The sequence below is a fragment of the Ipomoea nil genome, unplaced genomic scaffold (assembly GCF_001879475.1).
Source record: "Ipomoea nil cultivar Tokyo-kokei standard unplaced genomic scaffold, Asagao_1.1 scaffold2555, whole genome shotgun sequence".
NCBI classification, from domain to species: domain Eukaryota; kingdom Viridiplantae; phylum Streptophyta; class Magnoliopsida; order Solanales; family Convolvulaceae; genus Ipomoea; species Ipomoea nil.
Genome location: NW_017618983.1, coordinates 521795 through 547854, shown reverse-complemented (window position 1 = coordinate 547854; position 26060 = coordinate 521795). Strand labels below are relative to the sequence as shown.

At 34.7% G+C, this 26060-nt stretch overlaps 3 protein-coding genes across 6 annotated transcripts; 1 reads left to right on the top strand and 2 right to left on the bottom strand.

The window, feature by feature from the left end:
- Positions 1–1314: 1314 nt before the first annotated feature.
- Positions 1315–5237, bottom strand: LOC109153890. Of its 3 annotated transcripts, XR_002049627.1 has the most exons (5): positions 4836–5237; positions 3351–3512; positions 1977–2225; positions 1704–1762; positions 1315–1573 (listed from the first exon to the last, which is right to left on the bottom strand). XR_002049627.1 is itself a non-coding variant. In XM_019301788.1 (4 exons), the coding sequence occupies exons 1-4, from the start codon at positions 5047–5049 to the stop codon at positions 1536–1538; spliced, it is 663 nt and encodes a 220-aa protein (XP_019157333.1). In that variant the 5' UTR covers positions 5050–5236; the 3' UTR covers positions 1315–1535. The 3 variants fall into 3 exon arrangements, 2 of the variants coding, with proteins under 2 accessions (XP_019157333.1, XP_019157334.1); XM_019301788.1 differs by lacking the exon at positions 1704–1762 and having other exon boundaries at positions 4836–5236; XM_019301789.1 differs by lacking the exon at positions 1704–1762 and having other exon boundaries at positions 3351–3509; positions 4836–5234.
- A 62-nt stretch (positions 5238–5299) lies between these two features.
- Positions 5300–9095, bottom strand: LOC109153889 (protein ECERIFERUM 3-like). Of its 2 annotated transcripts, none has more exons than XM_019301787.1 (8): positions 8793–9095; positions 8454–8680; positions 8143–8375; positions 7743–7962; positions 6736–7435; positions 6225–6335; positions 5947–6120; positions 5300–5749 (listed from the first exon to the last, which is right to left on the bottom strand). In XM_019301787.1, the coding sequence occupies exons 1-8, from the start codon at positions 8844–8846 to the stop codon at positions 5570–5572; spliced, it is 1899 nt and encodes a 632-aa protein (XP_019157332.1). In that variant the 5' UTR covers positions 8847–9095; the 3' UTR covers positions 5300–5569. The 2 variants fall into 2 exon arrangements, 1 of the variants encoding a protein (XP_019157332.1); XR_002049626.1 differs by having other exon boundaries at positions 5332–5749; positions 6225–6316.
- Positions 9096–23043: 13948 nt separating this feature from the next.
- On the top strand, positions 23044–23886 carry LOC109153873. Its single transcript, XM_019301761.1, has one exon. The coding sequence runs from the start codon at positions 23044–23046 to the stop codon at positions 23884–23886; it is 843 nt and encodes a 280-aa protein (XP_019157306.1).
- The last annotated feature ends 2174 nt before the right edge of the window (positions 23887–26060 follow it).

Here is a 26060-nt window from a genome sequence, read left to right as displayed (position 1 = left end):
AATAAATAAAATAATATATTTTTTGAATTGCAAAATAGAATTTCAAAAATTAAATACTAAACAAAAGAATTAAGTATCGTGTAGTAGTTGTTTTAAAATAAAATTTTAAAACAATAATTACAACTTCAACGGTAAAAGTAATTAAAAATTGAGGAATAATAATTGTTTTTTTAATAGATGATAGTGGAGGACCGTTGTTTCTCACCATTCATGGCGTGTTAATGGTGCAATCTTACACTTGTCACGTGCTCTACCTACGTTTTCTCCAAATTTATGAAGTACTAACCTAATTTTAGAATGTAATTAAAATCAATGTTACATATTCAATACTAAATTTAAAACCAATTAAATTTAAATTTGGAAATTTATCTATCAAATCAAATGCTCACTATTTCTAAATTTGTCATTCTTACCTTTATTGAAATGTCTAAAAAAAATTGCATAAATACAACAACATTTATAATTTTATTACTTAAAATATCTTACATAAAAAAGTATAAGTAATTTTAACTTTGTTGGGCATAACAGTGTTCAAGGGCAACAGGCAAATTGAAACACATTTAGCTATTTACCTCATTTACTAGTCAATAAGAGTGGTAAGAAATCCTTAAATTTAAGATACATGTGTTCAGTAAAACGTGATCAAAATAAATTTACAAAATCTCTCAAAATGTGTTCATCTTATTCAACTTTACTTTGTTAAATTCTTATATACTCCAGACAACACTTGCTCTAATATCTTCAGTGTTTTTATTTTATCAGACGTACAAAATGGACGACGATGATTACCAGCAGCAGAGTCTTCGGAGCTATGATGACAGCCACATTGGTGTTTACAATCCCGTTGTTGCTATATGGGATATGGCAGTCCACCGCCGCGTCCGGTCGTTTTCTTGACAAGGAGGTGATGGGCTTCATGGTGTTGATCTTCCTGGTTTCAGCCATCGGCTTCATAGGGTGGTCGTGTTCCCTGGACAAGCCGATTGTTATCGTTTCCGATGAAGTTTTACGGTCACCCAGCGGCAACTACTTCATCTACCAGAAACAAACAACCTGGATCATGTCTCCGTATGAAGAAAGTTGGATTAACTACCAAAGCATTTTTTGCTACAACTGCCAGTCTTGCAAGGCGGAAATGAACAGAAAATGGAGGAAGGTGGCCATCTTTTACATAGGTTTCATGGCCTTGGGTATCTCGGTCAGCTACTACGCCGCCGTTAAGTACCGTCACTATTAGTTTGTTTAACTTTTTGTAGTGTACTGTGGGAATGTGTGTTTTTAGGATATATGGAATATATTTTAAAGAAATCTGGAAATTGAAGTAATCTATCTATATATATATATATCTGTTGAATTTTTGTGATTGGCATATACACAAACACAAGCATTTCGGCGGCCACTAACATATATTTCTAACACTGCGTTGCTATTTTTGTACTGTGGATATGATCTTCTCCCTTAACATACAGAAACTAATTTACACAACTATAACCTGCAGCAACCTAAGCTTCCATTATTGCTACACATATCAATCTTCATGCTTCAACCATACCTTTCTTGATGAGCTCTTTACCTGATATCACACAAAATATATATAAATTGCAGCACCATCATATCAGCAAAAATCAACCACATACATATATATCACTGCAAGAATACACTATTAAATTGGCCCTGTCATGCTAAGCGTGACCGTAATTTACCTCTTCCCACATACTCTATGGGGTCGGGGTGTGAAAGCACTTAGGATTGGGGATTCAACCTGTTGGGAGAAAAATACACAAAACGATTTATTGGTCAGTTATAAACAACCTTAGTTCAACTCCCAGGTCAGCAAGAACGACTTATTGGCCTTCTTGGTCAATTGACAACCTAAGCTAAGTTTAACTGTGCACACCCTTAATTAGCCTTTTGGTAGTGGCAGTTTGTTTTGCAAAGAACAAAAGATGGTGAATAAATTAAAGGAATTGAATAACCTGTGATGGGCATAGGAGGCAGTTCTGGAAGATCATCTATGATGTGCTTCACAGTTTCTCGGCGCACCCGGCTACGTTTGATAATGGTGCTTCTATCGTGAAGACCCTTCAAATTGATCTGCTCCTTGCTAACACTAATTGCAGTCTTTTCAACTGCAGGCTTATCTGTTTTATCAGCTAATTCTTTCAACAAATCCTCCACATCAGAGTTGCTTCTGATGTCTTTCTTTGCAGGGAGGCAATGCAAGCCTGAAATGCAGGAACTAACAGTAGTTGTTATTTGAACTTTATGAGTCTGAACTTGCTGCAACAAATTAAAATATTATTCTAACATCTATACAGCTGCTGCTGACTAAATTGGATTTAATTTTTTTTTTTTTTTGAAACCAAAGAAATTCATTAATTCAAATCAGGGTACAACTGGTTGACGATAACAGAACGAGGGGTAGAACTCCGCTCCCGACGTACAGACATAGAACAGGGTTCCCTAGCTAAGATATGGAACCATATTCGTATGCCTAACATGAGAGATTGCTACTTGGGTCAATGAACCTAAACTGATGGAAATTAATATTGGAAATAGATGGCCCAATAATAAGGGCCTGGGTCTAGGAGTGCATAACCCGAGCAGCCTAAGAAGGGTCCAGGACTCGGAGTCCGCCTCCGGACTCGGAATGGTGGGCCTTGACTTAGTCTCGTGGCCCATGATTTAGTCTTATGACCCACCATATGTCTAGCTATATTGGTTGGATTTATTTCTTGTATAAGTAGCCATTATCTAGCAATAAATTATGTTGTGGAAACGTGTTCACCATGCCCATGGTGAACACAGGGGTAGATCCATAATTTCTATGCTGTATAAATTATGAATCTACAGTATAGAAATTTTGAATTTACAGTACGGTATAGAAATTATGAATCTACAGTATAGATAGTATAGATATTATGAATCTACAACTTAGAAATTATGGATCTATCTCATGTTCACCATGTGCATGGTGAGCACGGTGCATGGTGAGCACGGTTCTACGGCATAACTTTTGTAATCTAGCCTAGCCAAAGGACATTCAATATCATTACAACACATTCTTTGTAATATCTTTATATTAATTCATCCAATACTACTACGATTCTACTTGTTTATATCCATTTTACACCTTTATATATTTTATGCGCGATTATTGATCCGTATATATAATTACATACCCCGGATCAATTTTCTCCATCACTAACAAATCTTTAATAATATATTATAAGTAATCATGACCCCCCCCCCCCCCCCCCCCCCATTTCATTCAAATGAATTTTCACCTTAATTAGCTATCTAGTATATATTTTCAATACTGTACTATAATAGAAAAGCAGGGAGCTAACCTGCTCTTTGACTAGCAAGAGCATGAGCACTAGAACTGATGAGCCAAGGTTGGGTAATAACCAATGGAGAATACAAGTAACAATCACACTTCAAATAATCTCCAACTTTATCCACAAAATCCTTATCGCCATGTACCTTTGCTGATGATTCCTCAATTCCTGCTAACATATACATACATTTTCAAATACCCTTTCACCGTATACATGGGCATATCTAGAGGGGGGCAGTTTCTCCCTCACCCACCCCGGTCCCATTATATATATATATATATATATATATATATATATATATATATATATATATATATATATATATATATATATGTGCATGTAGTATACGGAGTATATTTTAGTAAAAATATATAAAACATTATTATGCATAAAGATTATCAGAAGTTGAAATAGCTTAGTTTGTATTTAGTAGTTATGTTGTTCCTTATATAATAGTTATTCTTTTGTAAAAGGTCAAGAGATCAAACCTTACAAAGTACTAACTATACTATTTATCACAATCCCATCTTATATACATTTTAATTTTATCTTTTCTTAAGACACCTTAAATAAATATATATTGAGTAGAATAGATGATGATAGATGATTCTGTTTTCATTTAGAATTTTTTTTTAAAAAAAAAAATCTCTAATTTTCTAATATTTTCAATTTTCAAAATAGATAAACATGTTTTATGTTTTCTATTTTTCAATTCTCAAATTATCCAGAAAACTAAAACAAATTTTCAATTAGTAAAGGGATCTTAAAATCCTTTATATAATAAAGCTATATGGTTTGGAAAATAATTAATACTACAATTAATGCCACAACATCTTTTATTATAAAAAAAAAAAAAACACAACACTTAAAAAATAAAATAACTATATATTATATAATCATATAAAAAATATTCTTTTAAAAAATAAAATAGCTATATATTATATAATCATATAAAAAATTGTTCAATTAGAGTTTAAATTTACACATACAAAATTTAAAATTTACTTTCCAAATGTAATTATCTTAGTTATTATTCGTATTGTGAAAATTATAATATAGATGAAATACAATTAAGAATAAATCAATGTAATTATATAAATTCTCTCTATAAGTTTATTTGAATATGCACATAATTAAAAATTATATTAACCATACAAAATTATAATTTTAATTTTAATTGTAATTTTGTATTCTATAAAAATAATAAATACTTGACCAAGCTCAAAAATATTATTATATAAAATAATTTAAAATATTTTAATTTTTTTTTTATATTTATAATAACATAATTTTTTTTCGGGCATCGCGCGGGTGAATTACTAGTTTATCTAAATAGAATAAAATATATTTATGAATGAGATAAAATTTATTTCATATTTTTATTTTTGGCCCTATTGAAAAAGATTTCTGAATTCGCCCTGATATGACCGTGTATATATATAAGAACAAAAGAAATATCCAATCTAAATATATATGTGTGTGTAGTGTACATACCAATGGAAGAAGTATTAGGAGAGGAGAAATGAGATGAAAGCAAGGGTGCAAACATGTAGTCATCGGAGAAGAGATAATCAAACACTTTCTTGAAATACTGTAGTTGTGTCTTCTTGTTCTTCTTCTTCATTAGGGGGCGGCGTTCAGCCACCAAGCTCATCGTCGTCTTCTTGGGGGATCCACATCCACCTGCTCTCTTACTCACCATTTTCATTCGCAATTTTCTTGCCTTTGCTAGCAAGCTAGCTAGCTAGCTGTGTTTTAATTTGATTTGGTTTCCACCAAGCTAAGGTTTAGACGATACGGTGGCAGATTTGGGACGGTGCGTGGGGCGGCTCGTAACACGCGGCTGCAAATGCCCCACACCAAACGACGCGTGGCTTCGCTTTCTATCGTGCATATATATATATATACATATATTATTACTTCAAAAACGTACAAGGGAAGCAATATATTATAGAATTTTATATATCTTTATCGATCATAATACAAATTATACAACCAAAACATCTTTTTAAGAAAAAAAAAGAAAAACCCAAAGCAATTCCTGATACAACACTAAATTAAAGAAGAATGTATAGATATTACAATTGAATTGAATATGGAGATCAATCTGATCAGATGAGAACAACACCATACTATGCATCCAAGGCTAGCTAGATCGTGGATGGATAATGGATGGATTGTTGTTGTTGTAGGTGCAAGCTAAGCAGTGTTTGAAAGCTTAGCTTAGCTTAGGTGAGTTTAGAGTTGAAAGTGGTAACTGGTTTGAGTCCATGTTTAAGAGCAGCTTCCCAGACAACATCAATTCTGTGTACATCAATTGCCCCAACTTCATGATGACTCCAGCCTTCCAAACTGTGTACTGCCCCACCCGCATGGCATGCATGGACCACTCCTCTTTCCATTGTATACTGCGCCCAATACAGTACATCCACTTTAATTAATTTCTAATAATGAAGTAACTAGATCCATGCATAAATATATATATAACATCCAAATTAAATCAATATAATATATGATAGCTGTATCTCAACAATATATAATATAATTAGGTGTGGCAGCAAATTTTAGAGTACAGGACAGTTGAAAATGATATGATATGACCTACCTCACAGTTGCCAAGACCTTGAACATCATGTGGTAGTTTCATGGCTGCAAGATCACCATAAGTGCAGTCTCTTCTGAAGGGCAAGATTGGAGGAACCACAAACTGGTGAAAATGGGCTCCTGGGGGTGCAAAGTTTTGTTCTTTTGGTGTGATCCACTTCCCAACTATCCATGTCTGCATGCAATTGCAATATAATAATGTCATTACTAAAGTAATAAAATAATTAACTTTGAATATGCATATGTATATATAGAGAATGAAATTACATATATATATACCTTGCAGTTTTTAGCAGCCTGGTATTTTGTGACCTGGACCAACAACTTCTGGCAATCAGCAGGGGCTTCCTTCTGGATCTTCTGAAATCTCTCTGTTGAATGGGTCAACATCTGTACATACATAATAAAGTGCACAATTCTATCCATCACTTTTAATCAAACAGATTAATTACCTATCTAGATTACTACTGATTATTCTAGCTATGCAATTATTTAATCGTTATTATAATATATATATAATATCAATTATTTAAATTTGATTTGGCTGTAAATGTTGGCCGGTGTGAATTGAAAAGCTAAGGATTATAGTTGACATGGACTTGTGTCTGCAACTACATATGCATATAGGCATAAATAACCAACTACTTTTCAAAAGTGAAGTAGTTGAGTTAATGAGACAGACACACATTTAATATCCATGTGGCCTTAACTCTTCAAACATTATCATAAATAAACAATATAATATAATTATACGTAATAATTTGATGGATGGAAAGCGATGGAAACTTACCAGAACTCTAACTCTTCGTTGGCAAAGGTAAAGGGCGATGGCCCGACCGAGTTTGGAGGTGGCTCCGGTTAAGAAAACCTCAGTAACATCCTCAGGAATGTCATGTAATATTACAGCAGCTGTTAAGGTGTTCCCATGAACAACTCTAACCTTAAGGTTTGGATGTTTGTTCACAAACAATGTTCCACCTCCATTTAGTGCCTCATTCTTATTGAGAGCTGCAAGGCTGATAACCTTGACTCCCAACCTGTCAGCTCTAAGAATAGCTTCTTCAATGCGTTCATTGATTCCTTTTGCGGCAAATGGCAAGAAATACTGGAAACCGAAACGGGGCACAGTCCAGGTTTGATGGAGGCGACCCCTGAGGTAGTAGAAGGAGACCAAGAAGGTCTTGGAATATGCCCACATTGCCAGCATTGAGACGAAGGAGAGTGGGAGGTATGGGAGGAGGAAGAGCCTGGTTCTGAAAGGGGTTGATGAGAATGATCTCCACACGAAGGGCACGTGTAAGGCTGCTGTCATGTCCACTACATGAGCCAAGAACACAAAATCTGGCACCCTCCCATTTTTACCAGCTTGTAGGCTAATCTCAGTGTGCTTCTCCCATGAATCTTTGTTCAGGGTGTTTCCCAGTGCATCAAACAGTGGCATGAAGAGGCAATAATTGCTCTTCATCTCACTATGGTGCAGGCTGTGGTATCTGCAAATTAAAAACGTTACGTTACATTACGTTACGTTGATAGAATATGATTACGTTGATAGAATATGATCATATCAACCGCTTTAATTTCCTTATATATATACTGTCATCACATCATTTAAGATACATACTGGGTGATGGACTTGACCATAAGCCCCTTTTCGACCTCCGCCCAACAATCATATCATATATATCACATCACAATTCACAAATTAAAGATGGAGCCAATAATAGTGGTTTAGGGCTAAAAGAGAGGATGAATTCAATCAACTGCCTGGAATATAATAATATTATTATATATACTTACGTGGGGGTGTAAATAAGATATCTGAGAAATGGAAGGGCCTGAAACAGCTGATGGGGAAGAATTTCAACGTTGGAATGACCCAAACATCTTAGGAAATCAAACATCAAAACGTAACCATAAATCATGGCCGTTGATCCATATCCAATCATGCAAGCCCCAAGGATTGGAACCCCCATTACTGCACCCAACAGGATGTGCTCTAAAACTGTACCATGTCCAGCTGCATACCCAATTCAGGAAATTAAATATATCATTAATATAATCATGGCCCGCATGCATTGTGAACAAAAAAAAAAAATTTAAATATATCATTAATATAATCATGGCATAATGCACTGTGAACAAATTAAAAAATTTAGAGATCGAATTATTGATTGAATTGTGTTAATTAATTAATTACCTGTGAATGGGTGTTGTACAGTTGAGGAGTGGTGCAAAGAGTGATAATGGGTAAAAAGATAAGTTCCATGAAAGCATTTATGAAGGCAGTAGTAAAGAGGCTCAGAAACAAGTATATGCAGCAAAATTGCAGCTATTACTCCTCTTGTGTCCCAACTTGGAAGACTGGTAGTCTCTGGGAACATAATGAAGCCTAAACTTGCCATGAAAGCTTGAAGAATCAAGAAGTTATCCCTGCACAAATATAATTAATATAATATAATATTGCTTGATTATATATGTTCATTCAAACTTTAGTTTATAAAATAGTACCAGTCCCATTCTTTGTCAATCTGCTGAAAATCAATCCCTTGTTGAGAAATGCGACGATTTCGAACAAGGAATAACATATTACTGTAAGAGGACCATGCTTGATGCACTGCAAATCTAAGTGTATACAAAATGAGTATATTTATACACCAAATTGTTGCCCTGCTGCTTTCTTCTTCATAGTATCTTGAATGCAAAATCTTTCCCAGAAATGGTCCATATAGCAAATACTGTTCCAACACACCACACAATATTAGACCTAGCTAGCTACCTAATTGTATTCCAACAAATTAAAACTAAACTTCTTATTATCATCCCAAACATGAGTTTTAGGATTATTACCTTGTACAAGCCGAAGTTGTCCCATGGCCAGGTTGACAATGGTGCTGCACCCATAATCTTGTTCAGCTTCTTTTGGAGTTGTATCTTTAAGCAGCCCAGGCCAATTGCAATGAAATGAAAGATTGGAAGCTAGGTAAAACAAAAATGGTAGGTGTTGTTTTTTTGGGCAAAAGAATGAAGGGATCAAAGAATTGAAATACAATCTTCAATTCCGATCCTCTCGATTTGTATGTGTTTTCTCTTAGCTGTGTTTGCTCATACTCTGCTATGTAATATATATTTCCCTTCCAGTGTGAGTATTTATAGCCATGGGACTAATGGGAGTGGCCAGTGGGGAGGGGAGATAAGGAAATTTCTCCGAGTCTAAGGAAAGAAGAAAAAAGTTGACCTAGCTATCCTACTTTTAATTCTCTAGAATTAACATAATACATCATATTTTTTTACAATTAATTTTGTGTTGACCAACGGGTAACACACACTAACAATGCCCATATGAACATTATATTCCTGTCTTAAATAATGATCCTTATGTAGGTGTCTGGTTTTGCATTAGAATGGTAATGTCGAAATTTTTGTAATTTTTATTCTCTTAGTATAGGAAAATGAAATAATTTTGAGCTATCTAATCTACCATAAATAAATCCATAATCACTAAGTGATATTCATTGTGTTATTTTTTAATATCTAATTTTTATTTTAAAATAACAATTTTAAAAACATCAAAACTGAAATGTATGTTCCCTGGCCTCTCAATTAAAAATTTAAACAGACTCACAAGGCATTGGTCTAGTAGATAAGAAGTCTCGCTTAGTAATTGCTTCTTATAAAAGGATATGAGTTCAATTCTTGCTAAGAACATTCAGGTTTGTGTTTGAATTGAACTTTTTATTCACAAAAATATATAATTTGAAGTTGAGTCTCGGCTACGATTAATAATATGGCAATTTAATTAAAGGATGGACTGTTAATTCAAATGGAAAAGCATGGGACACATGTCAAGGTCTTACACGCTATTTTAGGTGTATTTTTAATATATAAATATATATATTATTCAATACTCAATGATAATAGTACTATATATTTAGATTGATGGCTTGTTGAAATGGAAAAGTATGAGACACGATAAGATAGAGTTTGAACTTTACAAAATTCTATAATATAAATGACATGTAAATGAAAATATAGTATTTGTTTTTGGGACAGATATATTTACAAGCTAAGTTGATAATAATTGTTAGTCTAAGTTAATTAATATTATGTGAAAGAGTTTAGGTCTTACAAGCTATTTAATTTTATGTGTTTTTTCAATGTATATATTTTATATTCAATGAATCTTGTACTACATATTTAGATCTATGAGATGGATTGTTGAAATGGAAAAAACATAAGATAGGTTAAGATAGAGTTTTAACTTTACAAAACTCTATAGAATAAATTATATGTAAATGAAAATATAGTATTTGTTTTTGGGACAGGTGTGTAGAAAGTAATAATAATTGTTGGTCCAAGTTAATTAATATTAGAGTGGATGGTACTTTTTTGAACTCTATTACATTGTATTATTTGTCCAAATATATTTTCTCAACCTAATGAAGCACAAAGAGTCAACAAGGTCTCCACTGAGGCTCAATCTCATGACTTCTCCCACATGAGAGAGGTCAGTATATGCCATTTGAGCACAAGGTGCTTGGCAAATTAAAGTGGATGGTAGTTAATTAAGAAGTGTTGCAAGTTGAAAGATGCATGTATATATATGGGCATCCATCTTTGTCACAAGTTGATAAATAGCTAGGTTCATTGAAGAATGGAAGACTGAAGATGAGAACGCAGATTCAACGCGTTCGTTGGATGAAAATTAAAAGTTTGATCAGAGGATGATGATTTTGCGATGGTTGGTGAGCACAGCTGTAGGCATGGCCGGCCAGAATTTATTAATTGCGCCAAATTGGGCTGCTTCAATTCAGAGTGATGGGGTAAGTACAAGCTTTTAATGAATTGATGAACTAACACTTCCTTAGCTTGCTGACTCGGCTACTTTTTTTTTTTTTTTTCAACTCTCACCTTCTGTAATGTTAGTTTCAGGTTTCCATTTGCGTGCCAGACATGCCTGGCCTGCCTTCATTTCACCATTTTAATGTTAGTTTCAGCTTTCCATTTGCGTGCCAGACATGGCCTGCCTTCATTTCACCATTTTAGTTAACTAGCTAGCTATCCTGCTAGCATTTGGTTCATTCAAAAATGGAGATTATATAAAAAATATAAATAAAAAGCTATCTAGCTCAGCTCAATTGTATATCATGCGTTTGTGTTTCAACATAGTTGCGTTCAAATACGAACCCAAGTTCTCATGCCAACTTTATTTAATTTAGGGAAAATGGCACTTTTTTCCATGAGTTATATATTTATAGCACATTTTTCCCCTCAATTATTTAGGTAAGTATATTAGCCCTTTCAATTATTCTAAAAGTGGTGGTTTTTCCCCCTAATATATTAAATTGACATTTATACCCTTAAAATAAACATTTTATTTATTTTACTTATCCAACAAATTATTGCGTATACGTAGGGATGACCACGATTCGGTTCGAACTGAATCGGACACTATAGCAATCGAATTAAAGTTTCCGGTTATGATTCAGATCTATAACCCAATATTTTAATTTCAATTTATTAAAATTATGAATCAAAAAAATTGGATCCTGAACCGTGAACCGGCGGTTCCGGACCCGATTCGTGATTTTGAACCGTTTTTATTTTAAAATTTTATTTTTATTTTAAAAATAGTCTAAATTCAACAATAAATGTATTTTATTTTTTCAGTTCGGAACATGAATCGTCCGTTCCGGGATTTTAATAAACTCTAAATATCGAGTTTCGATTCTAAATTGTAATTGAAATATTTCAGTTTGGTTGCTATAGTGTTTATTTGGTTTGAACCAAATTATGGTCATAATTTGTTGGAGAATAAAAATAAATAAAATATTTATTTTAAGGGTAAATATGTCCATTTAACATTTTAGGGGGAAAAACAGTCACTTGAATAATTGAGGGGGGAAAAGTGCTATAAGTATATAACTCAGGGGGAAAAAGTGTCATTTTCTCTTTAATTTAATAATGCACGGTAAGTTCTACATAAATGTCTTCAACCTATTAATCAGCAAATTATTGTGTGGACATACAACCCACAGTTGAAAACCACATCGCTTTTATGTTTAAAAAAAAAAAAAAAATCTTGCTCCGGGCGCATGTTAGAATAATGAATATTCTAGGCTAAGATAGTGTATTTTATGAGTTAGAATAATGTAGTTTATGGTTCTGTTTGGCAAACCTAGCTGAAAAGCTATAAGCTAGGAGTTGAAAGCTAAAAATGAGCAAGTTGAAAAGCTATAAGCTCCGAGCCGAAAACTGAAAGAGATGTTAAGCTAGCTATTATGATTGAAAGTGTTTGGTAAAATTAACTTTTTGATAAGCTGATAAATGTAAAAAGACTAAAAATGACATCTTCATCAAATTTAAATTAGTTTGTTTACATATTTAAATTTAACATTTTATCTTTTTTAAAAATTAACATTTTGAAATAAAACTATTAGCATAATCATGATCTAGCATCTCATAATGAAGTAGCAATATTGTTGCAAATATAATAATAATAATAATAATACTAATAATAATAATAATAATAATAATAATAATAATAATAATAATAATAATAATAATAATAATAATAATAATAATAAGGGAAAATAGCGAGTTTGGTCCCTGAGTTATAATGGTAGTGACGACTCAGTCCCTGAGTTATGACCGTATCCATTTTTAGTCCCTAAGTTATGAGCGAAGTGACGCATTTGGTCTCTGACCGTTAAAACTGACGGAAAAATTTAAAAATATTTAAATGTTTAGGGGTAAAGTAGAAAATTCACATTTTATTCACTTTCTTATATTGAAACCACTTTGCATCATTATTTTCAACTTCCTAGCATTCTATTTCAAGGTTCTTCAATTCCAACAGCAATTCAATCATCTTCGTATGACTTGTTAGTAACCTGAGTCTCGTATAAAGAACATGTGACTCAGTACAAACAAGAGAAACTTGATCATTGTCTTCAAGCATGTAAAATACACCACCCTAAAAGTTTCTGATTTCCCTTACTAAACACAATGGTAATCAAACCATAACTTTTGAAATACAAGAAGATATCAAGTTTCTCAGTTATTTTTATAACAAATTCACCAAGGGGGTAACTTGAGATTTTTAGTATGTAAAATTCTTTCGTAAGCTCTACAATAACTTAATCAAGAATCATATATTCTGACAATATATGAAAATTATATTATATATATACTCATCACCTCCTGTGTCTTCGTAAAAACCGGAGTAATGAATGAGGAACCTAGCTAAGACCCAGTTATGAAAATTCTAAAAACTTTTGTAACTTCTAAAAACGATTATTGACGGTTGCATATGAAAAATTTGTACATACTAAAAATCTCAAGTTATTCCGTTGGTGAATTTCTGATAAAAGCAACTTGAGAAATTTGACATCTTTTTGTATCTCAAAAGTTCTGGTTTGATTACATTTGCTGCTTATTAAAGAAAATTGAAAATTGATAGGATAGTGTGTTTCACACGGCTGAAGACAATGATAAAATGTTTCTTTGTTTGTGCAAAGTCTTAAGTTTGTTATACGAGAGCAAGGCTCCTAATAAGTCATACTAAAGTTATTGAAATGCTTTTAGAATTGAACAATTTAGAAATAAGAGGCTATGAAGTGAAAAATAATGTTGTGAAAGTGGTTTTGATATAAGGAGAATAAAATGTTAATTTCCTACTTTACCCCTCAAATTTTAAATATTTTTTAATTTTTTCCGTTAGTTTTAACAGTCAGGAACCAAATGTGCCACTTCGTTCATAACTGATGGACTAAAAATGGATACGGTCATAACTCAGGGACTGAGTCGGAATTTTAGTATAACTCAGTGACCAAAGATGCAATTTTCCCTAATAATAATAATAATAATAATAATAATAATAATAATAATAATAATAATAATAATAATAATAATAATTGCGGTGAAAGTTGCGGATAAAGGAGAAGAGAAAAAGGTTTTAATTGAGAAGGGTAAATTATGTCATTTTTTTAAAATAATAAGGATAAAGATGGAAAAAAAATTAGGAATGTAGGAGCTTATTTTGAAACGCTACCTAAAGTACTGTTCTTAAATTAACTCTTATTTTAAGCTAGGAGCTTATTTTGGGAACATTACCAAATAAAGCTTATAGCTTATTAGTAGCTTAAAATAAGCTATAAGCTCCTAAATAAGCTCTGCCAAACAGAGCCTGTGTTTTAGAATAATGTACTTTATATGTGTTAGAATAATGAAATTTCTGGGGTAAGATAATGTATCTTAATGAGTTAGAATGATGTATTTTATGTGTTAGAATAATGTGTTTTATGAGTTAAAATAATGTATAATGTACTTTATGTGTTAGAACAATGAAAATTTTGAGATAAGATAATGTATTTTATGAGTCAGAATAATATGCTTTGTGTTAGAATAATAATATATTTTCCACACAGCACGCAATTATGATTGCCTATTAATCTCCTCCAACACATACTCTAAAACTTTAGACATCAATCTAATCAAACTAAATAATCCAACATTTATAAAATGAATATTAGTATATATTATTTTAATACAATTTTAATATTATTAGTATGTATAAATGATTATTTTTAAAGATTTATATTTAAAAAATCAAATAAATTTTTTTTTTTTGGTGACTGAGAACGTAAGTAAGCGGAATTGCATGCGGCAAGGAAACTTGATTGGTTGTATAAATGAAAACAATAGCAACTTGTACTTAGTCAAGTAAGGACTTGGCACATACAATAATAATGTCATTTAGCTACTTAGTCAAGTAGCTTCGCACAAATATAATAATATTTATGGGATATTTTAGCTACTTGAGCAATTGGTCCAACCTCCACAGTACAATTGAAATGATCTGAGAAAGACATAATCAACTGAGGGAGACACACTACCTATTCTTCACTAGAACAAAGCACCTATATTTTCCACTCCGATAAATGTCAATTTGTTAAGATCAAGTACTTACCGCTACATCAAAAGTTATAACTCGTAAGGATCTGGTTAAGAAAATAGGACTTTCATCCACTTTGTGATTTGTATATACATTCAGTTTCAATAAAATTCTTTGGCATTCAGACATTTTCTCAATTAAGTGTGTACACCTTCATTTGATTCATATTGATGAGAAAATGTACTTCATGGACTTGGAATAAACATAGGGTTTATTTCGTTGGGTTTTGTTTCCTAATTAAGTGCTCAATGACAGTTTGCATTTGATCATAATGGATACTACTCGCGCTAATGAGAACATATCATTATGGTTGATGTTTTTCTGTTATTGAGTGGTAGTGCTTGCACCAAGTGGGAGAATGTAACTTTTATCCGTTACTATTATTATAACATTAGGATAAGTTATGATAATATTCAGTATTTGATATGTGGTGCAACACTAATAACCTAATAGCTAGACTACCATTATGATTAGGAGTTTAGTTAGGGTTTAGGAGACCTAAAGACATAGTGGTTATATAAGGTCACTAGTTCTCTCGTGCTCACATTACATACCTCATACACAGAGATGAGTAAAGTGAGAGACAAAATACTCGTTATCTCTGCAGTAGTCTGAATCGCTCAACCGTATCAAGAACTATGGTTGGAGGTTAGTCGGTCCTGTATCACACAGTAATATGCATGTGATATATATTTAGTCTAACACATACTTGATATCCAATTCACATAATTTTATGCTAATTTGAAATTAAGTGTGCACATATATATTTGATTCCTTTAATTTGTGCCATTTAGCTGGTTTGGAAGCATTAATTAATCATGTAAATTGGCGCTTATATGGATATGTTTTGAAGTCATATTACCACAAAGACGTGTTTTGATAACCAATCAAGGCCGAAGGATGCAAAAGATTACATTGAAAGCACCACTACAGGACTTGGGGACCCAAAATAGCAAGAAGAATGGAGAAAACTTGATTTTTGGAGTGAGCTTTGCCACCCGCAACTGGGATCGTGGCTCATAGTGGCGGATTCTGCATAAGAAGTCTATCAAGTGATATTTCAATATTTTGGTTATATCTCAATAATGTAAAAATATCATAAATGATTTATTCAATTAAGTTACATTGGAAAGATATAATTTAAAAATCTACAACTTTTGTGAAGATCATGAAGTCCAATTTCGACGTTAACAAGGTCAAAGATGACATAAAATTTAGAGATGCTATACAGAAGAGTACTTTGCCAGCCATGCACCGTGGCTACACAAACTTCAGAGAGTATGCTCTACTTCTCGTGGTTCTATACTAGCCAAGGACCATGGGTGGGACTATGGTGATGCATAATGGGTAGTTATATATGTGGCAATTTTTGAACTATTTAAGGGACCTTAGACATTGTTTTGAGGGAACTTTTTACTCTCTAAATTCTCTCCACTTAGAATAGTGTTAGAATATATTTGATTAGACTTGAATTTAAGCTTGTATCTTCAATCTACATTGGATCAAATTAAAGTGGGGTTTTCATTACTTTCATTTCAATTCCTTTGTGCTCCCATTACATGCAACTCCATTGTGCTTTTATTTTGTAAGTATAATCATGAATATCTAGAATTTCTATTGGGATTTGGAATGAGTTTTCTCCTGTTGTAAATGCTTTTATGATTTCAAGTGGATAAAGGGAGTATGCATGTATTGATTGAACTAGGGTTATTGTTGTTAGTAGTAATTTGATGAATTGCTCCAACTAGCTAGTGTTGAATTATCATGAGAATAGAATCCAATACTGCTTGTAATCCAACGGCTATAAGAATACCTTTTGCACCATTATTGCCTTTCTCATAAGCCATTGCATGCTCCACAATCATAAAACACCTCATAATTAACTTCTCTACATAGTCATACATGCTAGGTAATAAGTCAAAATAAAATGTTGAAAAGTAACAAATGTTCTGCACACTTATCGCGCTTAATAGAATGGTGAACTTTAAGTTTTAAACTTATCATCTGACCTAGCATATTAAAGTCATTATATGCATACAGGGTGAAACTCTCATACTACGACTGTCATAATTTGAGCATATCTTTTTTTATTTAATGAGTCATTGAATCACTGTAATTTACTCTCCTACTATCTTATTGGAGCAGAGTGCATGTAAAGACTTTAAGAGCGAAGAAATTTCGTCTTTATAGACAAAATAAAAGTCATCATGGAGACCGCCGCCTAATGAAGCATGGTAGTGTGGCCCCTAATCAAAGGATAGTGTGGCCGACCATGTTTAAGTCAGGGCTGGCGCTCTCTTGCATTTATTTCTAACCAATTCAAGTGTTGAATGATCTCTAACTTCTTCCTGGGATATTAACTCAAATTTGTTGGACATATTTATTTTAAACACACAATATAATGTATCTCCTCCCAGTAACCCTAAACATATATTGGATATTTTAGATTTTTTTAAAAAAAATTAATTAGTTCAATCCCGCCTCTTGAAGTGTCATCATGTGACTGGTAGTTTTTTTTTTTTTTTTTTTTTTTTTTTTTTTTTTTTTTTGTGGTGAGTTAACTAATTTTGTTGGCACCCAATGAATGAAAGCCACATGAGAGAAAAGTTTGGAGGTAAAAATTAGGAGGGGGAAGGATCATTTTCCTTTTTTATTAATAAGTATTAGTTACTCTATCTCATTTTATGTGTCTAACTAGTTAGGCTAACGAGATTTGACCAAAGTTATTTATAATTTAATTTTTCATAATATTAAGTGTACAATTAGTATATAAAATTTATATATTTAGAAACTATATTAAAAAATACTATTAAACAAAAAAAAATCAAATTTAAGAATTGTAAGAAAATACTAATGAAATTAAGTCAAGAAGAAATAAGTATGTTTTTTAATTAGTGACGAGAAAAATCTACAGGTCAATAGTCCGCTCTAGTTGGAAATCAAATTTGTAATCTCGTGGTTACCAACTCAATCATCTGATTAATTTGACTGGGAAAAAAATAATTAATTTGATAAAGAATAATTATAGAAAAAAAAAAAAAAAGAGTAGTATTTCTCTCCGCGTGACATGATTTCACACAAGGCCCTTTTTGGTAGGGTGGACTGTGGAGTTGTGAATATGGTTGTGGAGGTTTAGAAGTTAGGTATTAGTTAAGGAGGAAGCTTAATTGGACGGTGGTAGATAGATGACGGTTGTGGCCTTGTGGGCAATGGAATAACGAATAGTTATGCTGTGCATCTGTATGCACCATGCATGGTGCATACAGATGCAAAAACGACGTCGTTTTATTAAAAACGCGCGTCTTCCATTTTAAAAAATTCAGGTTCGATTCCTAGTAACAACATTATTTTGTTCATTCATTATGGAATTTTAGTTCATGGATTATGGAATTATAGTTCATCGATTATGGAACTATAGTTCATCGATTATGGAACTATAGTTCAACAATTCTGAAATTTTTAGTTCATAGATTAGATTATGGAATTATAGTTCATCAATTATGGAAATATAGTTCATCGATTATGGAATTATAGTTCATCGATTATGGAATTATAGTTTTGAACTTGATTTTTTTTTTTTTACAGGAGACGCGCGTTTTATTAAAACGACGTCGTTTTTGCATCAGTATGCACCATGCTTGGTGCATACCGATGCACAACATAATTTGCCTGGAATAACGGAAGCGACAGAGTTTTCACATTGAATTAGATAATAAGGTTAGTTATTGGGCTTTGAAGCATTTTGGACAATGGTTGATATTGGGCTAATTCTTTATTAGGCTTATTTTTCATTTTCAAAAGAATAGCTATTTATCATTTTCAAAAAAAAAAAAAAAAAAACAGAATTCCCCTGCCTCCTATCCCTCTTCCTACCCAGTACCCACTAAAATAGCTTTCCCAAAGTCCGAAAATAAAATAAAAATTAAATACACGTGCATCAAGATAATACAAATACCTTGAAACTTAAGTTCAATTCTGATTTAACACTTTTTGAATAAGTTATTATGGCAATTTATATCGTGCACCACGGCGCACATAGTAATGTGCATCCAGGCACAAAACGTGTACATTTTAATTGCTGACGTCATTTTATTCGTCTAAACGGTCAAAATCCCATTATGTGTGATTATAAGTTTCTGTTTATTGTGTTATGAGTTTATATGTATTCAGTTAAGAGTTTCTATGTATTCAGTTAAGAGTTTCTGTGTACTATGTATCATGTTAGATTATGTGTATTCAGTTATGAGTTTCTGTGTATTCTGTTATGAGTTTATGTGTATTCAAAACAAAGAATTTTTTTATTTTTTTTATTTTTTTATTTATTTTTTTTTTTGTTAACAATGCACCAAAACGACGTCATTTTGGGAGGCGCGGGGTGCACGGTATAACGATTGAGTTATTATAACACTATTGATGTAGATTAAATCACCGTAACAGTGTGCAATACAGTAGCAGGCTGACCGATCGTATAACGTGACTGGGAGCCACTTAAATACAGTGCTTCTAGTAGTTGAAAAGTCCTCTCTAAGGTAATAAATGAAGTATTTATAGAGGGCCTAAGGAGCAGTGCCCGGTCCTCCGGCATGGCAGGCACGTGGCGTTCATGCACCGGGTCCTATGAAGGCAGGCATGCAGCTGAACACGTGGGCGGAGGCTCCTGCCAGCAGCAAGGTCCACAACCAGGTAGAGACGATCCGCATACCCCTCTGCCCACTCCTCCCGGTGTAACACCGCACTTTTCTTATACCTAATTACAGTTCTAATACCAAAATCAAGATAAACTAAGCAGCGGATAAATAACTTAAATAATAAACTAGTGGGAATGTCACCGCCACAATCACCTCTCCATGGTGATTGCACAGGTAAGGATGGAACTAAATCATTAAACCATACTAACATTCGAATTACTTAATGTAAAGTCATTTGGGGGAAAAACACCCCGAGGTCTAACATCAAACATAAACGTCAAAGTCCACTATCCATCAAAAGAACAACATAATAATAAAGAGAGTTCAGACTACTAGATCTACTATACTAGTCTAACTCGATCATCTCTCAACTCTAGGCCCACCTAAAAAGGGTTTTGCAAAACAACACGTAGACAAGTAGGAAAACACCCGTTAGCACGAAGCTAAGTATAACCACACTCAACCTTGAAAGTACTAGAGTATATACTTTGGAAAAACATTTGTTCACAAACTCAATCAAACAATCTCATCACTTCTTTCTCAACCAAACAATATATGTACCTATACTAGAGACCACACTCAACCAAACAATTCCTATCTATTTCTTGCTTCTTTCTCTCTGCCGAGACGCCACCCTCAGCCTCCCTTCTCTTTGATGGTGGTTCATGGTGGTGAGATGATGTTGAGCTGCCATGTTAAGGGCGAAATAGCGAAAGAGAAGGGAGGCTGAGGGTGGCGTCTCGGCAGAGAGAAAGAAGCAAGAAATAGATAGGAATTGTTTGGTTGAGTGTGGTCTCTAGTATAGGTACATATATTTATTTATGTATAATGTATATATTTCAAGTAGATAGAGTTGCTATATTAAAAGAATGGCTTGGATCACATTAGTTTGGATTAGGGTCATTTCTTTGGACTCAAGAATAATAATAAAACACCTATATACTTTGGGCTTAGCTAATTCAAGAGATATAAAACATTTTGGGCTCAAACAAAATTATTTTGATTAGAAGTTTAAAATTGATAGGGTTAAGGAATTAGTATGACAAAAATAGGGCAAATTATGCTGTGCATCCGTATGCACCATGCATGGTGCATACAGATGCAAAAACGACGTCGTTTTAATAAAACGCGCGTCTCCCCTTAAAAAAAAATCAGGTTCGATTCCCAGCAACAATATATGAACTAAAATTCCATAATCGATGAACTATAATTCCATAATCGATGAACTATAATTTCATAATCTAATCTATGAACTAAAAATTCCAGAATAAATGAACTAAAATTCCATAATCTATAAACTAAAATTTCAGAATCGATGAACTACAATTCCATAATTGATGAACTATAATTCCATAATCAATGAACTATAATTCCATAATCTATGAACTAAAATTCCAGAATGAATGAACAATATAATGTTGTTGCTGGGAATCGAACCTGAATTTTTTTAAAGGGGAGACGCGCGTTTTTTAATAAAACGACGTCGTTTTGGCATCCGTATGCACCATGCATGGTGCATACGGATGCACAGCATAACTATCCCAAAAATAGGTTCTCAATAGACTTTTGGGTCAAAGGTTTTGGAAAAGAAAAAAAAATCATCGTAGAAATAAAATAATTTTATTTTAAAACTTTATAAAATAGAAATTTGGAATCAATATTTTGGGTTGTCACACCCGGCCCGGTCACACCTCCCGATTACCGGTTTGGCCCTCACCGACTACTGAACCAAGCGGGTGTTGACTAGCTGACCGGGTCGTCGGGGTGGAGGCTGAATTACACCGGTGACCGGGCAAGAGGACTGATCGGGCGCGGCCTACGCAGTTCTGCCCGACCGTAGGTTGTCAGTACATGCGGGGTATAGTCCCCATCAACTATTGATTGCCTCACCGCAAGCCAAGTAACAAATTTTTAAATCTTTAGTGGGGTCCATTGTGGAGATAAAAATCAACTCCTCCTATAATAACCTCAAACCTTCTCTCTCTTCCACCTCACCTTTGACCCCACAAAAAATCAACAAAAGACGTCCACTCCATGCCTCCATCTATCGGAGAAATGATAGAACATTAGAACCCTCATGTGGAAGTAAATTAACCATGTACCAGGTTGTTGACTTGTTGGAAAAGAATAACAAGTGCAAATTTCCTTAAAGAATTACTGTTCATTATTCCATGAATATAACGAAATATTTACAATAAATAATAATCTAATTAAGTATTCGTTTTAATGGTTTGCTATAAGTCTATAACAATGTAGAATAGGAAAAAATGTACCATACTTATGGATTAAATCGAATATTCAATTTGAAAGAAAAAAAATAAAATAATTATTTTAAAATATATACTATTCAAAAATGATTGAGGTGTGGTGGTCTACACGAAAACAAGCCTCCATGATTAAAAGATTTTGATCACCCTAATATTGATAAATGTGCATACTATAATGATTGAAATGTGGGTAGTTGTATTCATTAAATTGGTAATAATTGCATATATATTATTTTAATCTTTTCCATCCTTGATTTAACTCCAATTTCACCTACTCTTGTAAAATTGATGAATCTTGGATTTAGAATCCCAAAATAAAAAATAAAAAATAAAATATATAATGATGTGCAAGTATAATTTGCAACTGTAAATTCTATTCACACAACCTATTTTGTTATTTGCACCACCTATTTAATAGGTTAAATAGGAAAATTCTATTCACACCACCTATTTTATTATTTGCACCTCCTATATAATAGGTCAAATCACTTTATAGGTGATGCTAATTAAAAAAATGCTATTTACACCAACATCATTTAATGTGGTCAAAGACTAATATTATATATATATATATATATATATATATATATATATATATATATATATATATATATATATATATATATATATATATTTATTTATTTATTTATAATTAAATTATTAATTTGTTAAAAAAAAAGAAAAAAAGAAAGAGGTTAAACCCCTCGCCTTCTCACCGGAGAAGGCAACTGGGCTGCCTTCTCCGGTGAGAAGGCACCCCACCGGAGAAGGCATCCTAGTGGGTTGTTTAAAAAAAAAAAACAAAGGAAACCATCGCCTTCTCCGGTGAGAAGGCGATGGACATGCCTTCTCACCGGAGAAGGGTTGCCTTCTCCAGTGAGAAGGCAACCCACTGGGCTGCCTTCTCACCGTGTTAGTATTATTATTATTATTATTATTATTATTATTATTATTATTATTATTATTATTATTATTATTATACCTTTGTTATATGGTTGTAATATATGTGGTGTTTAGAATACTTAGTCTACTAGTCAGGATCAGTTAGAGAGTTGTTATTAGATAAACTCTGTATTCCTATTGTTCAGTTTAATGATCAACAATTATCTCTAATCTGGCATCAGAAGTCAGGTTATCGGAAAAATCATTCTCCTCCTAACCTCCACCACGAAATTCCCCCCTTGCCCGTAATGTCTACGAATTCCTTCGAACATACCCTCTCCGCCGCCAGCACACCTTCGCCGGCCGCCGGTAACACTCTTGCTGGTGCACATCATTATGTCACCATGAAATTAACATCCAAAAAATTTTTGTTCTGGAGGATGCAGCTTCTACCGTTTCTCCGAGGCCAAGAGCTCACCGGCTTCGTTGATGGAAGCCACCCCTGCCCGTCGGAGATGATCACTGCCGACTCGTCGACTGGCAGTTCCTCGACGACTACCACGTCGGCAGCACTAGTCCAGAACCCGGCGTATCATGCCTGGGTGAAGCAAGACCAGACGATCGTCTCGTTGCTCATCTCCTCGATGTCGGACGAGGTGTTGCACCTCGCTCTCGGACGGAATACCTCCGCCGACATCTGGGCGTCCGTCTCCTCCGCGCTCGGTTCCACTAGTCGGACACGATGTTTAAATCTCCTTGGGCAGTTCCAGCTCCTCCGGCAAGGCAACTCCACGATCGCAAATTATCTTGGGCGAGCCGGTGTGCTCGTCGAGTCCTTGATCCAGGCCGGCCGGCCATTGTCGCTCATGGAGCAAAACCTGTACGTAATCCGTGGTCTCCGTCCAGAGCTGAAGTCCCTGGCTACCAGCCTCACCGCAACCGGCACTCCGGTCACGGTGGCGGATGGTGCGACGTCTCACACGGCGCTGTATGCCGGGACTGGACGTGGATCGCATGGCGGGGGAGGACGAAATTCACCGAATCAGCAGCGTGGTGGTGGTCGTGGAAATCGCGACGGACAGCAACGTGGTGGACGTGGTGGACCTCGCTGCCAAATCTGCAGATCACATGGCCACTTCGCCATCTATTGATACAAGCGATACACCACTCAACCGCCGGCACAGGCGCATGTGGCGGTTTTCGGCGAGGCCACGACAGTTCCACAATCAATTCCGGCGGACGGTTGGTACCCCGATACCGGTGCGACGGCACACGCAACTCCGGATGCCGGTATGATGGGGCAGTCCGACGAGTATACTGGTTCGGATGTGTTACGAGTGGGCAATGGCGCAGGTTTGGCAATTTCGCGAATCGGTCGTGCATCGATCCCATCAGAGTCTAAATCTCTATGTCTAAATGATATTTTACATGTTCCCAGTCTTTCAGTACCATTGTTATCTGTTCATACATTTACTGTAGATAACAATGTCTTTTTTGAATTTCACAATAACTGTTTCATTGTGAAGGACTCCACAACCCGGGCTCTTCTGCTTAGAAGTCCCACGTCGGGCGAGCTATACAAGCTTCCGGTGTCACAGTCCAATTTTGCGTTCGTCAGTTCCAGGGCTACCCCCACTATATGGCATCAAAGGCTTGGTCACCCGCACAAACAAGCATTAAATAAAGTCTTACAAAATTGCCCGGTCTCACCAAATAAAAACGAGCCAATTGAGTCATGTTCATCTTGTCATCTTGAGCCAATCGTACCACGTACTAGTCAAAATGTATTAGACTTAGTTTTTACTGATATTTGGGGTCCTTCTCCTGTACTATCAGTTAGTGGTTTTCGCTATTTCTATTTATTTGTAGACGATTACTCAGGATTTTGTTGGTTTTATCCACTTCGAGTAAAATCAGATTTATATAAAGTGTTTGAAGTGTTTCGTGTATTGGTAGAGCGCCAATTTTCGCGCTTTATCACTCGTCGACGAACCATAGAAATGGTGAAAGTCCTCTGGACCAACCACGGAGCCGAAGAGGCCACATGGGAACTCAAGGACACGATAAAGGAACGCTACCCCGAGCTCTTCACACAAGGTAACCAGGACGAAAGCATGAGATGAGAAAAGGAATCAACACAACGAAGCCGAAGCTTCGGGGACGAAGCTTCCCGTTAAGGGGGGAGTGTGTAACACCCCGTGTTACGACTCCCAATTATTTAATCACTTACCCTAAAAAGAGAATTAAAAACTCATTAATCAACTAAGAAAGGTCCACCATAATCCATAGGCCCACATCCCTATAACCAACCCCCTTAGTCCTATAAGGAATAGAATTAGCAAGCCCATAGTATTTAGACCCCAATTAGGACTCTAGGGAAAATATATATAAATAAGGGTCATAGGAGGCACCTAGATCACACATCACAAATAATCTTTCACCACACAAGAAGTTCCAAGAATCCCCTTAGGAGAAATCAAGAAAGAAGAAATCTTAAAGAAAGACCCTTCATAGCCAAGGAAATTAATTAAGGCTAAGAGGTAACCCATGTCTACACAAAACCTATTTCTTTGCTATAATTCCCTTCCATGGCCTCCCTCTAAATTCTTGTGTCTTGATTGAATTCTTTTATGATAATAATGTTATGTTCTTGATGATTGATGAGATGATTTATATGCTTTCTTGATAATCTTGATAATCTTGATGTTAAAAGGAAGTTCTTGATTATGATATGATGATTCTTGATGGATCTTGATATTTTCTTGATGTTAAAGATAAAATATGTTGTTGATGATTTGGGTGGGATTAGAGCCCTAGATTGGATCCCGTTCCCCATCCCCCGTGGTGTCCCAACGGATCCCGTTTGTCGTGCCTGAGTCTAGTTTGATGTTTCGGGTACCGTTCGTAGGATAAAAGAGTCTTAGGAATTGCATGCTATTGGAATTGGTAACCCGTGGACCTAGATGGAGGTTGTATGAGCCCTTAGGAGTTATTCTTAGTATGTGAATGGTCACACGTAAGTTTATTTATATGTCTTTCTCCTCCCAATGTGTTATTACGTGCTCCTACGTGTTATGTGTTGCATGATCCCCCATTTTGGCTATAGGCCAATTGGGTGGTTCCTAGACTAAGGTTCGGAAGTCGGTTCAAGACCGAATGAATTGTTCCCGGACTGAAGGTTCGGAAGTGGCTGAAGGCCAATGTATTGTTCCTGAGCTAAGGCTCAGAAGTGGGTAAGGCCAAATTGATACACTTCTTGGACTACAAGTCCAAATATGGGCCTCGGTGCTATGACCCACCAGACCTGAACGCGCCAGGACGGGTG